At 39.8% G+C, this 12,022-nt stretch overlaps 1 protein-coding gene across 5 annotated transcripts in view; it reads left to right on the forward strand.

Moving 5' to 3' along the window:
* LOC122766362 (synapsin-3-like) overlaps window positions 1-12,022 on the forward strand; it is a 117,176-nt gene that overhangs the window by 42,961 nt on the left and 62,193 nt on the right. For all 5 annotated transcript variants that reach the window (XM_044021138.1, XM_044021136.1, XM_044021140.1 and 2 more), the window contains exons 5-6: window positions 9,126-9,282; window positions 11,463-11,552. In XM_044021138.1, coding sequence (XP_043877073.1) covers window positions 9,126-9,282; window positions 11,463-11,552 — 247 coding nt within the window. The remainder of the gene's footprint in view (window positions 1-9,125; window positions 9,283-11,462; window positions 11,553-12,022) is intronic.

Consider the following 12,022-nt stretch of genomic DNA (forward strand, 5'->3'; position numbering starts at 1 on the left):
GGACTGGCGGAGGTGGTTTCATGGTGTGGGATTAAGGGTGGGGGGTAGACAGACAAGGGGAAGGGAAGACAGAAGAGAGAAAGAGACGGACAAAAGAATGAGCACCAAAGACAAGTTGGACAAGAGAACATAACACAATGACAACAACGTCACTCACTGTATATTTAAAGCAGTTCCTGCTTTTCCACGTGTTTTCCTGGCTGCTGAGCTCACAGTGCTGTGACCGGCGTGACCTCTGTCCACAGGCATGCTCTGACTGACCACGTCTCCTCAGCTGACTCCATGCACCAACACACTTTCTCACACTTCTGTGGTTTCACAGTTGTTTGTGCTGTCAGGTTTCCCTCGGTTGTGTCATCATGGCAGCTAAATTTACAATGAATTTATTGTGTAGATTAAATTTAGTCAATAAGATTGACAATGATCCCGGACACTTACTCTTAGCTCATTTATGGATAAACATGTAGGGAATGTTTTAATCCCTGAGGGACAATTGAGTTTCTTAAATCCACTGACTACAAGATATATTCATGATAAATGCAAAGTGTCAGAGGAAATAGTATATGGGAATCTGCTAGGGCTGTCTCTTTTTCTAAAAATCAAGTTTGAACACATTTATAATGACCCATAATTAATTCAAATATATTCAAACTCATTGAGAGAGAGAGGGTAGGGGGTGTGGTAACAATGTTACACACTGGAGCTTTAATGCAGAAGGAATGCATGATTTGGAGTAGTAGTTTGTTTACCTGTGAGGTGTCTGTTAACGCCGTCTTGACTTCATCAATAAAAACTCACCAGACAGGAAATGAGCATGATAAATAATCCATTATGCCCTCTGGGGGACACATTTCTCCCAGAGACAGTTCATTCTGTTGACCTCTGGTTCTTGCTGTTTGTAGAGCATAAAATAAATTGAAAAAAGTCAACTTTACATGTAATTTAGCTACCACATGGGTGCCCCATTGTGATGTGCAACGTGGCACATACTGTACAGGCTACATTGGAGGAGAGCGACATGCCACAAAGTACAGTAGTTCTGGCATGATGTTTCCTGCTGCAGTGCTGTAGTCAGCCCTTTGGCTTCACCACTCTCTGTTGCCAAAACCTCCAGGCTGTTTGGCTCTGAGTGGGATCACTGGTCTGGCTGAAAGACGGTTCACACAGCAGGCCAAGTATGATAAGCCACACAGTGGTGTTTCTCTCCACCGCCATCGCCCTCCTCTTGTGGTTAATAAACACTGAGATTAATTAGATGTGCACAGGCACAGTCGGTGACTCAAGGGGTTTAATTGAGCTTGCTTTACCATTTTCTCAACTGGAAGTAGTTTTGGGTGACAACATTAGCTTGATGTTTAAAATGTGAATGTAATGCGGAGTTCTCACCTTATTTTGTTGGGGACTTTTTCCGCCATTTCATGTTTAAGTTTGAGTGTGGCAACAGTCTGAATTCAATAAAAAGTTATAGCTCTTAAAGGGCCCACTTAACACCTCTACTCACATTATGGTACCCTGGTGTAAGGACTGATGCCTTCCACTAATACTGAATGTTTAAAACAAAAAGTGGTTTAAAATGGCTTTAGTACACAGTGGTAACAAATCTTAAATAACGCTTGTATTAATTCCAAGGGGAATCACGCCCCATAGCCCACTAACAGCTACATTAAGGCAACCAATGCCCAAGTGGAAGGAGAACTTGGCTTGTAACCGAAGGGTTGTCATTTGAGTCCCCCACGATGGAAATGTAAATGTCTCAGCATTGTGTTAGCACCTGTTGTAATATTTGCCCAATGTGGCTGGATTAGCAGACACTCTTGCTGATCTTTGAAGCAAAGTGATGCAACAGACCCACAGTGCAGTTCTCCAATAATTGTTCTCTATTCAAAATGAATGAAAATACTTTCAGCTAACACCTCCGGCACATACAGTACTTGTGAGTTGGCCGTTACTGTGTTTAGCTGAACTGCACTGTACATCATGGTGGAAATTTCATTTGACCGTTAGATTACTTGGGTGCCTCAGTCCACTGCTTCTTTATCCAGCAGACACACTGGGCACAAAAACAGACTTGCTGAGCAAAGTCTGTTTGTGGGCAGTAGTTCAGAGTTCTGGAACCGGACAGCCGAGCCTACACATCAGCCTTTGTGCCACAGTCGGTGGAAAGCCTGTGCTCCACTCACACAGGGGGGTTATATACATGGAGATAATGACTTTAACTGAGCTGGCTCAACTCAGTTGTAAGTGGATGTTTAAAGGCGGTCTGGCTTATGTTCAGTGAAAGCCATTATAGCAAGATGCCCTATGAGCAGGGCTACATTTAGCAAGAAATGATGGGCCTCATCTTGTTAGTTTTAGTTGTAAACTTTCTGTGAGTATGTAAAAGCTGAAGCGTCACCAGCCACAATGCTGATACAAGTTTGCTGCGGGCACAAATAGGTGTTTTTCTGTCTGGTCTAATTTCTTGCCATATTTTGCACCACAGATGAAGCAAAGGAAGAGGCAGCTTGATCACATTAACAGACCCTTGTCTGAGTTCATTCTGTTTTTCCCCATCCATAACATTTTCTGTACTAAAAGCTACCAGTTTCAGACAGGCAGGGCCACACTTTTTTTTTCTATTTCCTCTACCGACAGCAGTCACAACAATAGTCCTCTCCTCTCGTTACCTCAGTTGACGATTTATCACTGAGACCACACAGAGACAATTCAGAAGTACATGTGCATTTGCCTTGACCCTTTTTCAAAGCCCATTTTCATCAGTGAGGGTCTGTCTGCCCAGACATCCTCAACCTAAGGCAGGTTCATCATGTTACAGAGCAAAAAAGTCCCACTCACAGATATGCTGAGTTCAGACATGGCTTTAGGGGGCCTGGGGGTGGTTTTCCTTTAGGAGCGCTCAGACTGTAATGAAAGCTTACACCATCCATGAGGCCCACTCCACCATCCCTGCTTTTGTGATATACCCATGAATACAAATGGCCCCGCTAATTCACTCTTACTCCTCACAACACTCATTTCCCCTTCTGCCAGAGGTCGTTTGGTGCTCCATCGCTCTTGCAGCTCCTTTCCTCATTACATCTGCTGCCCATGGGATTCTTCTTCAAATCTTCCACACAATTACTGTTAAGCAACTAAACAACCTCTGATTCATGTTGAGACTGATGTGCTCAAGTTATACCATCTCCTGTTTGCATTTGAGAGGCGTAATTCAAATAATCCACAGCACTTTGTTTAATTGTTGACTCATGTGCTTTGATTTATGTGTGACCTTCGGTGTGTTCAGCGTTGTGAGGGCATGAGCGTTGTAGTGCAAAGTCAGTTGAAGGCGATCCTGAGCACTGGCAGCCCTGACCGGGCCACCGCCCAGACTCCGGTCCCTGAGCCACAACCGCAACCACAGGGAGCCATAGATCCAGGCCAGGGGACCACAACATGATGCTAGGGCTACACGGAGGCAGTGTACACACCAAGAACCCAGAGTTCTTAAGGTTTTAGAAATGGTAGTACACTGACTAATTGGGACAGTCTTTAGAAACTTGGAATTTGGTTCACTCACTATGACTTGATCCAAAACCTTAGAACTGAATAGCATTTCTAGTTGTGCTGCATATCCAATTTTCTTTAACTTATTTTTAATCCACATTGATCATACTGTGCTCATGCTGTGGAGCCACAGCAAGTTGTACATCAAAACCCAGAGGTTAATATTTAATGTGACAAAATGTTTTTGTTGCATCAAAATTGTGAGCACTGCTGGAAAGTATGTCAGGGTAATCTGTCTCATGGGATTGATGAATTAAATTGCTTTGGATTTGCAACAGTTTTATCCACACAGTTGCACAAGAAATGTCCTGGGCTGAAACAGAAAACACTAAGTGGGGAGGGGAAAAGAAGTTCAAGGCCTTGGGTTGCAAGTAGCTTACATTTACTGTTCAAAAACAATTAAATGTAAAATACAGTAAAAACAGTATTTCAGTAATATTATTTTTAGAAATCTAAAATCCTGATACCAACATTGAATCTGCACTTTGTGGAGCATGGAATCATAATAGCCTATATAGCTGACTGTATATTACTGCCGACCTACATCTACAATGCTCAGTAGTTCACGCAGTGTTTCTTTTTTAATTATTCAGTAGATAGAATATGAATCTGTAAAAGCAAATTCATTTAGTTTCAAACAGTTATTTAATTTGGACTTTCTGGAATAGTAAATGGTGAATGTCTTAGCAAACAAGTACATTTTCACTCATTGAGCAGACACAAAGTGACATTACCATGTATATTAAGTGGTGTTATGTCCAGTGTCCACTGCTGCTGTTCATTAGCCACCTGCTTTCTCTCTGTTAGCTGTTGGGGACTGTGCTAGTAGCATAATGTGGAATTAATAAGTAAAGGGGAGGTAAGTTTCTTGCTTAAAAAACAAAATATTTTAGCTAAAAGATGCTTAACGGCACCGCAGTGCTGAGGGAAACTGTTTTATATAATTTAAGTATTTTTATTGGAATTGGTAGATGGACCATGTGTTTCTTCAGTTGTTATGCTAGGCTAAGCTAAGCTAACTGCCTTATAGCTCCAGCTCCATATTTGGTGGTCCATTGTGTAATATTTGGAAAGGTTTATTGGTTTGGAAAATTAAATTTTTTTTTGGATTCCATAGCCATAAAATAAGCCTTGTATTTGAACTTTTCTTTAAAGTGGCTACCATCTTGTGCCTCCACGTTTCAAGCAGAAGCTTAAGCTATGCAGAAGCTTACTTTGCAAACTAATTTGGTTATGTGAAGGTGATGCAATTCCCTGATGTGCTTGGAAAAAGGAGGAGTGAACAAATTATTTTCCATTATACAGTTCTAGCAAGTACCTAAAAGGGATACTTAAGTAAAAGTACAAGTATCTCACCAAAAATTACTTTGGTATAAATTTTATAATCACTTTTTTTAATATTACTTAAGTAAAAACCTTAACATATATCACATTTACTGTAATAAGTTTTTTATTTTATTTGGTAGTAACAAGTAACAAAGATAGGGAAAATATAGTGTTAAGTAAAAGTACACAATTTATTTAGGAAATGTAGTGGAGTAAAATTTGCCAAGTACAGTTACATTACATAACACTAGTTCTAGCACTACTCGGCTCTACTCGGTTTGCTATCTGAATATCGTTTTCCATTACTATAGTAACTCCTCAAAGTGAGTGTACCGGAGTATTGTCGAGCCAAGCTGTGTTGGAACTTTATAATGGAAAACCGTCATAAGAATCTTATATCCTATATTATATATACTGTACTTCCCTAATTCCTACACATTGAACATACAGATATGAAAGTAGTATTAATCATATTTCTGAATACTAAACAAGTGACAGAGACTATGCACCATTGTGTACAAATGCTGCTGCAAGCATGTACAGTTTGACATTTTTGGCCTTCCTGCAGAGTTCTACCCTGATTATCCTTATCAATGAGAGACAGGCTGATGGAAGAAGATAAGGCTCTCAGGCACAGGGCCGTTACGAGGACAAATACTCCCCACAATTCAAACATCCCTGTGGAGCCTATTAGGTCAGAGATTCTGTAAGATAAATGGATCTGGAGACCAAATAGAAGGGACGCATTGTCTTGGGTTTCAATAACCCTGTTCAATGAATTATGATGAAAACATCCTTTGGGTTACACAGTACTGTGTAATTGTCTTTCACGCTTGCACTGTGTTCATAAACAGGCACATTTATTGGTGTAGTGATCTTTTCTCTGCCCTTCAAGCAAAGTTTGTTGAAGCCTTTCATCACAGATCTTCCACTCCTGCACACTGTGGGGTTAACGGTGCCTTTTCACATGAAACACCTGCCTGATGCATCTGGAAAATACTCAAAATCCACAACATCAAAGTTTCGGGCCAGAGGCAGATAGATGCTAAAAACACTATCAGCGAGGGGACACACAGGGTACGGTTATGAGTCTCACTGTGATTCATCAGCTTTTGACTCCCTGAACCAGTGCTGGAAGTGGACCGGTACAGTCCAGTACGCAATTTGACTATTTTAAGTACCGGCACTTCTCACAAGATAACTCTGTTTGGGTTATCTGTCCAACTCATTATTATGGCCCAGAATAATTATTTTTCAGAACTCGCCCGTTCTCATGGGAGTCTAGTGTTTATTTTTAGTGTCTACAGTTTTTATTTTTATTGTTAAAAAAGAACAATATCTATCTACGCACATGAACTGCTGTGGCAACCCCTAAAGGGAAAAGCCGGAAGAAGGAGAACAAGAACAATATCTATTTATTAAACATATTAAATATATTTAACCCTAACCCTATTAAACATTTTCATTAATGTTTAATTATATTCACTGCCACATTCGTGTTCTAGAGGACAGCATAATAACAGGACACCAAATAATAAGGACTGTGTGCTTGTTTAAATCATTGTTGGAAATGTTAAAGAATGATCTAAATATAAAAATTGGCAAAATGAGAAACATACTAAAGTCCAGTTTTTAGTTATTTTAATAATAATAGACTGAATATTTCAATAAATAGATGTGAACATCATCTTATGGTGTCTTATTTACTGAAGATTTTCATAATTTACTGTTTAATGATTTAGTAATACTGTCAGACATACATGCGTCATATGGATAAAGGGAATACTGGCACTTATTTTTTCCCACTTACACCATTGCCCTGAACATCAGTCTATATCTTTCACATATTACTTTTCAAGTGTTAATCAGGCTCATGATTCTACGAGGATCCATAGTTCCCTCATGTCCTAATCTAAAACCCTATTATCCCTGCTGTCACTGCCTCTTATCAGCTTTTATTGCACCACTGATAACCCATTCAAAGGGTGCATTAGCATATCGCCCGTGCAGTAAAGTCTGTAGGGCCTGGCCGTTTTGGACCATAAAGCATAAATATCCTGCTGCAGTTTAATCCACAACCCACAGGCACCTTTCCTCTGCAGAAACTGTCAGAGTGAAGAGATAGAAAAACAAAGTTAATGGGCGATGACCCTCAGTAACGCTCTGCCGCTACAGGGCACAGCCTCCGATAACCAAAGGCGTTCTGCGTAGGTGAATGTTCTCTGCATCTGGCCGTTCCGTGGTAATGATGTAGCACAAAATGTGTCAGCATATTTGTCAGTAGAGAATGAGATGATTCACCTATGTCTCGGATACCACACTATATTTTGTAATGCCGTTAAATGGCTTCCTTTTAAGTTTTGGGTGCTTGTTCGTGAGAGCATGCTGCATAAATCATCCTGTGTATTCATCAGGACGTGGAGTTTCACGTTGAGCTTTGATTCTCACTCAGACCTGAAACCTCACTGAACAGTGTTGTCCAGTATAAATAGGAGAGCCTTTGGTCTGCTGCCACTGGGGTTGAGTGCAGCAGCAGCAACAACGAGGAACAGCTGTAGACGCTCTGTTCAGATGTTGTACAAATCCTGACAATGCTGCACTGAGAAGGGCATAATTCAACTCACTGCATTTTTTAAATCTTTGGCTGTGTAGCTGCTGGAAAGTTGTTGGGTATTTTACATGTTTTCATTTGTATTAACAGTTAATAACATAAGAATGTGATGTAAAATCCCTGTTACTTCTCCTACAGAGCTTTTTCGTATCTTCCATTCCATCCTTTTGGGTTTACAGGCCAGTTTGTTTTTTTTGAAAAGCTTTCCATCGGTTATTCTCTGTTTACCAAAACATCGAACCACCTGTTCATCAATTAATGGGTTCGGTTTTATGTCAAGAATGGTTTCGATATCACATTTCATGTTTGATACCAACACCAATATTAGTCCAATACAGCCTTTTTACATCTTGCAGCCATTTCAATGACTTAATGGACTAAGAATACTTTGCTTTCTTGAATAAGACGATACAATATAAATCAACAAAACTACAGTTGCTGATTTGTATGTACAATTTTGCAGTCTGTAATAGTGAATCCATAGGATTTATATTGGATTGAATTGTGTATTTTGTAGTTTTAAAGCTGCTGTCCCTTATGTCGTCATTTAGCGATACTTTGGCCAACTTCCTGTCTAATGCCATTACTATCAAAGTGACTTTATGAACTTTGCGGCTTCTCACTGAATATTGGAAATGTTTCTCCTATTTTTTGAGCCCTGACACTGAGAGACAGTCATTGATTACACACTCTAGCTCAGTCTGGATTATGTATGTCAATAATTCAAAACAATTCTCTGCTTTCCATATCTTTAATACTTGACTAATTAATCCATTGAAAAACTAAAATGAATGACTGGGATATAAACACTTTTGTACATGAAAAAAAGAGCTCAACACATTAATGAGTGAAAAATGACTCTTGTCAAAGTGGATTTCCTGTGATTGTCTGGTTTAGAGGAGGCCTCCAGGTGCTTTATAGGTCACTTGGCCTTGTTCCCAGAACGGTTTGAAAAGGAAGGATTAGGCTGTGTTAATTGGATAGATGGTTCAAAAAGATTAAGTGCAGTGAGGAGCTTTTCCTTGCCTCTTCCACCCAGTAGTCAATAAATAATGTTCTGTTAGAGGTGTTAAATGGAAAGATGATGAAAAATCACACACTGGTGCATTTAATATTAAGCTCAAACTAGGGCTGCAATGATTAATCTGTTTTTTTTTTCCATTAATCATTTGGTCCATAAAATTAAAAAAAAAAATGTAATCATTGTTTAAAACCTCAAATTGATGTTCTCAAATGATTGTCATGAAATGATGATTTTGTTATGTGGATCAAAGAAACCACACAATATTCACTATTAAGAAGCTAAATAATCTTTAAAGAACTTTAGTTATTTAAAAAGCAATTAATTGATTATCAAAATAATTGATGATTAATTCTTTAAATGGTGAAAGTTTGCAGCCCTACTTCAAACACTGACAAACAGCAATGTTAGTGGACTAACACAACCAAGCGTATACGCTGTGTGTGTGTTTGGGTTTGAGTTTTACATGATTTGAAACCTAATTCTTACAAACATAGTGACTTTTTATATCATGCACCAAACTTTGGCAAGGTGGTAGGTAAGACATTTTTCTTCAAAGTCAGAAGAACAGACTTAACAATCAGTTTATATCTCTGAAAAACCCCTCTCTGATGTTTGCTACAGGTCCTTCAAGCCAGACTTTGTCCTGATTCGTCAGCACGCCTACAGCATGGTCCCCGGTGAGGACTTCAGGAACCTTGTGATCGGCCTGCATTTTGGTGGCGTCCCAAGTATCAACTCCGTCTTCTCTATCTACAACTTCTGCAGCAAACCTTGGGTGGTAAGCGATTTTATTTTAACAGCTCTCTTCCCTCCACTTTGGCCCTCACAAAGGAGATGTTAGTCCCTCCCTCAGCGGCTGCCTCTGACTGATTTATTTCTGCTGTTTAAGGGAGCTGTAACACCTGCCTGTGGAGCCAGCAGAGCAGGTGTCCTCCTCCACCACTACCACCACACATTATTACTCACTCTGTAGTGAGAATAACAACATACATAAGACTGCCTTGGAAAAGTGCTTGGCTCTGCATGGGATCACAATGATACTTATCCAACAGGTTGATTGAATACATATCAGTTCATGTAACTCTCTCTATAGCTCACTTACCTATTTTACAAATTTTACAGACATTTTACAACACAACACCGTTTTACCAGACATACGACTGCCTAGAATACAATACATCTGCATTTTCAAACCAACCTCACATCTGTTACGTCAACGTACTGCTGGAAGTAACAAAAACAGGAAAAGGAAATTACAACACTTCACCATTAAATGTTTTCTAATTGCTCTTCAAAGCCCCGACATACTTCATGTGTCTGCATGGAGTTGCTACACATTTCTGTTTATGCGTTCATGGCTGTGGTTCCATTCATATAAAAAGGAGGATCAGTCTAGATCTTCTTCTGCCGAGGATTATGCCTTTACAACCACCTGGCATAAGCTCTCTTGGAAGCAAGCGTCCCTGGGTCTCGTAATCTTAGTTATAATCTTTGACTAAAACAAGATGCACCAACAACTTGACTGGAAAGTGTAGTGCAACAGACGTTCACAGACTCTAGGGTTGTTCACGCGCATATACTTAGGGTATGCATGTAACGTTACAGACATGGGTGGATGATGATATTTCTTTCACGTGGACCACAGAAAACATCTGTGGACTTGTGGATGCAGACGGTATTCATCTGGCCTAAGAATCTATCCATCCACCTACTGCTTCTACTGCCAGTCTCAGCTGACACACGCTTTGGACGCCATTTCGTTAACATGCATACAGAGACAAACGTAAACTAAGGCTATGTTTGGGTTACCAGGCTGAAGTGACTCATTTTTTTGTTTGTTGTGACTCAGATCTGTTTTTATTTAGGTCTGTAAGGAGACAGAAATCAGATTACCAATTCAGATTTTTTGGAAATCACATCTGTGTCACTTCAGTACGTGGTCCGAGATTAGATGGATGGGACACTGATGGGAATACATGGCAAATACATGGGTATATTAGGAATTTGACATACACACAATCCATGTATCTCAACATTGATCAAAATGTGTTGGTCTGTTGATTCAGCAAAAAGATTATAGTCTCCATTGTTTGGGCATCTGTCACGATGCCCATCCATTCGGCCCTGGCTGGAGGCTGGGGCTGCTGCCACTTTCGTGTTACAGCTTTCTTACTGGTTGCTAATATTATTCTCAATAAATATTTGTCTTGTGCTGATAGATTAGCTGCAATGCCACCCAGGTATATGGTGGAGAAAGAATACTCCCAATATGTAATGTGTTGAGAGTATTCTTTCTATAAGATTTGTTTTTTTTTTATAAAGATTTTCTATAATATGGCCCAAATGACTGGGCAGCTCCAAAATATGTGAAAATTATCAGCAACCTGGTCCCCAAATTTCCTCCAACTCAGCGCCCTGCACGTATTACCTGATCTATGAGGCTTTTTGCCCTTGTGTACCTGAGTGGTCCCATGAAAACAACATTTTAGGTCGTTGTTGTTGTTGTTGATGATACATGCATGCCATTTGAGAGGGCAGTCACAGTCAGATTCAAGACACTTTGAGTTAATTAATAGGATTTGAATAATGTGGCTGTTGATGTGAACGTAGACTAATCTAACCCCCAATCTACACATGTCTTTGTCATGACTGTGAGCGGACGCTGGAGTATCCGGTGAAAACCCACACTCACATGTGGAGATCATGTAAACCCCACACACAGGGTGACCCTCAGTTGAACCAGGATTTGAAGAATCGGGCCAAAGAATGTTAAAAATCAAAATTTGGTGGTGTAACTATACTGGGTCACATTTTACAAGCATCTCGCAGATGTTTACTTCTAGTGTGCTTCAGTTGTAAATGTGCTGTGAACACAGGTGTACCTCCTAAAAACGTAACCTCTCCTGTCCTCCGCTGCATGAGCACCATCTGACTTCTCTTGTTTATTCCTACTTGCAGTTTTCTCAGATGATTAAACTCTACCACTCCTTGGGTCCTGAGAAATTCCCCCTGAATGAACAAACCTTCTATCCCAACCACATGCAGATGGTAAGTGCCTTTCAGTTATTTTTCGTCATTAAACCACACACAGAACAAAATAACATGTGGAAAGAACGAGAAGAAAGATCACCACAGACTTCCTGAGGCCAGTTTTTCATTAAATCTTTATTATAAAAATATAAAACACAGAAATTAAGTCAAACATTTCTATAACCCCGACAAGGAAACTCCCCCGTCCACACTTCAGGAATCAGTGTTTACACACAAACTGTACACAGCTTCCATGATGGGATTTTTTCTTTTTTCTTCTTCTGTAGGATCAAACTTGACCGAGCATTTCTGTGTTAAGCAGACAGGATATTTACACAAATATGAACCACAGAAATACTGACACAGAAACGCCACAGTGGGAGACACAGCCTAAATATCGCATTCAGTAACTGAGTTCTATCATGATTGAAAGTGTACTCACACCATTAAAGGGCCATTGTGTAAAATTCAGTTGAAATTATTTTAAA

Source organism: Solea senegalensis, linkage group LG3 (genome assembly GCF_019176455.1).
Source record: "Solea senegalensis isolate Sse05_10M linkage group LG3, IFAPA_SoseM_1, whole genome shotgun sequence".
In the NCBI taxonomy this organism is placed as follows: domain Eukaryota; kingdom Metazoa; phylum Chordata; class Actinopteri; order Pleuronectiformes; family Soleidae; genus Solea; species Solea senegalensis.